The sequence below is a fragment of the Octopus bimaculoides genome, chromosome 10 (assembly GCF_001194135.2).
Source record: "Octopus bimaculoides isolate UCB-OBI-ISO-001 chromosome 10, ASM119413v2, whole genome shotgun sequence".
Lineage (NCBI taxonomy): Eukaryota > Metazoa > Mollusca > Cephalopoda > Octopoda > Octopodidae > Octopus > Octopus bimaculoides.
The window spans coordinates 43,630,149-43,635,916 of record NC_068990.1 but is presented as its reverse complement, the minus strand read 5'-3'; the positions used below and the strand labels follow the sequence as shown (position 1 = coordinate 43,635,916).

Below are 5,768 nucleotides of genomic sequence, written 5' to 3'. Positions count from 1 at the left end.
TTTTTTTTTTTTTTTTTTTTTTGGACTAAATTTTGGTCTGAAAAATTTGACTTACATGTTGAAAAATATTGGCAATGTTGCTAAGATCCTTAGAATATCAATTTGCTGTCATAGCATCATGTTTTCTCTCCTCTGTAATCGAAAGGATTTATGATTAGACTAAGAGAAATTGATAGACAGAGAACTGATATTAAGTAATGTGCAATAAATATTAGTGGTTGGTTCTTTTTCTTGTGAACTTAAGTTTAATCTGGTTTTATGTGGCATTTGCATTATTCATTTTGGCTTTGTGCATTCTGAGTTCAGTTCCTGCTATGGTCAACTTTGACTTTTCTTTCATCTTTCTGGGGTTGATAAAGTATCAGTCCAGGACAGTGGATTAGTGTCATTAGATGCCTTTTAGTATTTAGTCCATCTCTTTACATTCTAATACCAAATCCTGCAACAATTTACTTCAGTGATGGACTTAATCTGTCACCCAGTTTAACACTACTACCCGATTCTTGGGTACCTTTAGTGGGCTCCATTCTGTTGCGAGCATTCTGGACAGATATGTTCCTTCCTGCCTTCCCTCTAGTCTCAGAGTCCCTAAAAAGCATCATGGACATTGCCCTTCTCTCTTTAAACAATTCATTTCGGTAATGAGGTTCTCCAGGTGGTTGTTTGTAAACTGACTCATTTACCTGTGCACATGATCACATATTTGTTGGAGGCTAGAGTATTGTAAGTAGAACCTGCTTCTGTAATATGACTGATATTTATTTCAGTTAGTCCTAGTGGCTTGATGATAAACAATGAATCCTATTGTGATTTGAACTCAAAATGCAAGAGAGAACTAAATGCTAAAATTCCTTTTCTACTGGCAAGAGTTATGCTACCATTCCCATGTTGTATCCCTTCTTTAAAAGAAAACAACAAAAACAAAAAAATTACAATCTAGACAAGACTTTATAAATATTGATTTAAAAAAAAAACTTATCAGTAAAACACTGTCACGAATTTGGGAATGGTATAAAGTATTATATTGACCTCAGTAGTTGACTGTTTTTATCATCCTCCTGAAGTTTAATAAAATAACAAAGTCAACCTCAGTAGGTTTTCAACTCAGAATGAAAATGCCATAACTAAATACTGTAGGTATCTGATGCTCTACTGATTCTGCAATTCCATTGCCTATAACTATTAATCATTTAACAGTTAGATTTCTTTGTCATATGTATTGCTTATTTATTCACATTGTATTGAAATAATCACATATTATTTTGTAGCTTCAAGATTTCAATGGTGTGTTTGTATATTTTTAGAATGACATTGTAGGGTAAGTGTAAGAGGTTGGATCTGGTCAGTTTGAACATAAGATGGGTAGAATATTTGAGCCAGATATGGCTGGATTAAATGTTAAAGGGTTGAAATGGTCCCCTCAGAGGGAATGAAACTGACAGGCATTCAATAAGTTAATAACCATAGCTCACATTTCTTCCATTGCCTATGGTGTCCATATGTCTTTATATTTGGTAAGGCTGTGTGGTTAATATGTTCTTTTAGGAAATGCATGGCTTTGAGTTCAGTCCCAATGTGTCACCTTGGTCAAGTATTTTGTACTATATCCCTGTTAACCAATGCCTTGTGAGTAAATTTGCTTAATGGAAACCGCAGGAGCCCATTGTGTATGCATGCACATGTGTGTGCATAGATGCATGCAATGTGTTTAAATATGAATGCTGACACTCTACTGCTTCACTCGTCACTAAAACAGTGGTTTCATGTTTTATATTTCTTGTAGCTGTTATGACAGGTCACGCTGTGCTTTCAAAGACCTTTAAGATAAAATATCACATACTTGTAAAGCAGTTCAGGATTGGCAACAGAAAGAACATCCAGCTGTAAAAATCAGGCCTATAGATGTTGAATTAATGAATAAACAAATCTTCGTTTAGATTTTAAAACAAGTTGCTTATCCTTTGGCCATTTCTCACCTAGCAGACTTTTGATGCAAGACATTCTGACCATGATCACCCCTGTCCTATCATTTAGCATGTCTGTGACTGCATTATCTAATATGCTATCTTTTTTTAAGATGGTAACATTTGACATGAGGAAATTTGAATGCTACTTCTCACAGGCCAGACGATCACATAGAGGTTCTGTGTGAAAAAGTTTGGGGAAGTATCCATTTCACTAAATTCCTTCTTCCAAATTCTATATGCTTTTCCAAATTAATAGATACCCACAAAGAGTGTATTCCCTATGGATCCGGCTCATTGAACTGCTATATTGCATATGGATTTACATAGAGAACACTTAGAGTAACCTCTAAGAGTCAGTGGGGATGGTTCTGTGTTATTATTTGTTCATGGATATGTACCATCACTCTTATCAGATAATGGATCTCTAATTGTTTGAGGCGATGCAAGTTTCCAAGGAATATGTATAACATATTATCTACAAATGAGAAAATATTATAACAGATAGTAGTTGTTATATTAGAACAGTGAAGGTTAATGACACTGAATAGTTTATAAAGAACCACAGAGGATGAGATGTCAGCTTATTACCGACAGTAAATACATGGCTGAAAAATTCTCTCAATCATTTTTCTTTTTTGTTTCTTTCTTATTCAAATGGAATTTGTTGATTGAACATCTTTTAATGCATATAGCATTAAAGGTTTATTTCTCTCGGCTTTTAAAACTGTTATGCTTCTGTTAATGTAGATTTTAAAATATGTATATCAAATTCATCGTTTAATGGTTTTCCCATTCTGACATGAGTTGGATGGTTTGATAGGAGCTGGCAAGACTAGGAGCAGCACCAGGTTCCATTGTCTGTTTTGGCATGGTTCCTATGGCTGGATGCCCTTTCTAATACTAACCCATTTACAGTGTGTACTGGATACTTTTTATGTGGCACCAGCACTGACAGTCAATGAGTACTTTGCAAGATAAAAGCCCCTCAACTGGGAGGGGTGAGTAGTATTGAGGGTGTGTGGCTTTGTGCCAATTGAGAGACTAAAGGTATAGAGAGACAGATAGGTGTCTTGCTGTGGAATTAATACATGGATACCTCAGATGGAGTGGAGGCGCAATGGTCCAGTGGTTAGAGCAGTGAACTCACGGTCACAGGATTGCGGTTTCGATTCCCAGACCGGGCGTTGTGAGTGTTTATTGAGCGAAAACACCTAAAGCTCCACGAGGCTCCGGCAGGGGATGGTGGCGAACCCTGCTGTACTCTTTCACCACAACTTTCTCTCACTCTTACTTCCTGTTTCTGTTGTGCCTGTAATTCAAAGGGTCAGCCTTGTCACACTGTGTCACGCTGAATATCCCTGAGAACTACGTTAAGGGTACACGTGTCTGTAGAGTGCTCAGCCACTTGCATGTTAATTTCACGAGCAGGCCGTTCTGTTGATCGGATCAACTGGAACCCTTGATGTCGTAAGCGACGGAGTGCCAACACCTCAGATGGAAAAGTAAGGAGAGTGAGTTAGAGAGTAAGATCAAGAGAGCAATAGTGAAAGAGATAATGGCAAAGATGTATTGAGACATGCCCTGAAGGGACATTGGTAGCAGTGAGAATAGGTTAGGTGGTATAGAGGTTTGGACTGGGTGAGTGGACAGGATTGAGATGATTATAGCAAATGATTTAAAGAAATATAAGAGAAGCAAGGGGCCAGGGTTTGCAGTAAATATTGAGGATGATAGCAGGTAAGTGAGGTGTTAATGATGGAAATCAGCATGGGGGAGGAGAGGCATGGAAGATGATTGGTGGAGACAGTTGGTGGTGGTCGGAGAAGACTGTGGGAAATGAAAGTGGGCTGAGGTGGGGGGAAGAAAGGTAAATGAGAAAGTTGGGGGATGCAATATGTGTCTCTTTTGTTCTCAGGTGATAGAGAATTGATGGGTGTTAGGGAATGGAATGTGGGGGAAAATGATTGACAGAGCAGAGAGTGGGGGGTGGGGCAGAGCCCCCTCATGGACAAGCATTTTAGGATATCAGTTCTGCTGTGATGGTTTTAGGATATCAATTCTGTTGTGATGGACGGGCCTTCTTGAGTACAGCAAGGCACTAGATATGGTTCTCCATTCACCAACCATTACCAATGCCAACATCATTGCCACCACCACCACCACAATAATTGCTACTACTTTTCCTTTACCTTTTGCATTACAGAAAGGGAAGTAAGTATGAACTTACTTTTGTATTAATATATGGATGTTTAGATGGATTTCCTTTGACTTTCAACCAAATTAATTTTAATTTGGTTTAATGGTTTTCATTTTACGATTTGAACTAACAAACCTCCCTTGTTTTCTTGTCTCCACATTTTCATCTATTTTGCAAATTTAAGCATTTATTGAAGAAGTTATTGTTGTCTAACTGTACATAAGTTCTCACTGATGTTTAAGATATGATTTGAGAGAGATTTGGCTGTTACTTATATTAGGTTTTGTGACTATAGAAGTTCCCTCATTGTCAATATTTCATTGTGATAGGGGCAACTTATGATCGAGTCAAATGAACTGAGGTCTATAGCTCATGAATAAAACAGCTGCAGTAAAGAATGAAATTGTGACCATGTGGTCAGTCATCACATAGTCAAACTGCAGACATTGTCACTACATTATAACTGGAATATGTACCGAGGTTGTGAGAACTGGACACTGAATCTTTTATTGTTTACTTTTTTTGGCCATTGGACTGGTGCCGTACTGGGGTACTACTTTCAGGTGTTTAGTTGAACAATTCGACCCCTATTAATTTTCCCAAGTCTGGTACTTATTGTATTGGCTTTACCAAACAGTTATGGAGGCATAAAGAACACACTGGTTATCAAGTGGTGTGATGAGAACAGACACAGATATGCACATACACACACACAAATAGATGATGGGCTTCCATATTATTTCTGTCCTCCAAATTTATTCACTAGTTATCAGTCAGCAGAAGACACTTGCCCAAGGTTTGCCATACATTAGGACTAAGGAGTTGAATGTGATCTGTATGTTATATGTTTAACTTAGATGAGAAGTGGAGCCCAGCTGAGGTTAGCAGAAGGGAACAGCTGAACAAAAGATTTCACCAAAAACTCTGCAGGAGGGAGGTGTGAGATGATTTCTGACATAGATTTATAATATGGATGAAAAATGAATATGAGGTGCTATTACAGAGTTTCTATGGCATAGGATGATGTCCAAGGAAGAAGTAATGAGGTTAGATCACAGAATGCCAAAGTATTTTAAACTGTGCTAGAAAAGAAAAGATAAATACTTATTAAAACTTTAACAATTCTGTTATCAGGTTATCTTTTATTAAGAGTTAATAATGATTATCTAACTCATAATTGTCATAGCCAGAATAATAACTTCAACGTTTTTACTTTACAGACTACAAGGGAGGAATTTGATACACATGAATACTGTGTGAGGCGTAGATACAATGACTTTGTATGGTTACGTCAGAGATTGGAAGATGGTTATCCGACACATTTGGTGCCTGTAAGTAGAAAACATTTCTTCACTTTTCATAGACATACATAAAATATCAACATTTTATACATAAGATATTGATGTATTCATACATACAATATAGTCATGGATGTCGTACATACCTTATAGAGATGTGTGTATATACAGTATAGAGATGTGTGTATATACAGTATAGAGATGTGTGTATATACAGTATAGAGATGTGTGTATATACAGTATAGAGATGTGTGTATATACAGTATAGAGATGTGTGTATATACAGTATAGAGATGTGTGTATATA

General features: G+C 37.0%; 1 protein-coding gene across 1 annotated transcript in view; it reads left to right on the top strand.

The window, feature by feature from the left end:
* LOC106868235 (sorting nexin-30) overlaps positions 1–5,768 on the top strand; it is a 59,503-nt gene that overhangs the window by 32,585 nt on the left and 21,150 nt on the right. Inside the window, exon 3 of the mRNA XM_052971141.1 lies at positions 5,385–5,495. Within this exon, the coding sequence (XP_052827101.1) occupies positions 5,385–5,495 (111 nt within the window). The remainder of the gene's footprint in view (positions 1–5,384; positions 5,496–5,768) is intronic.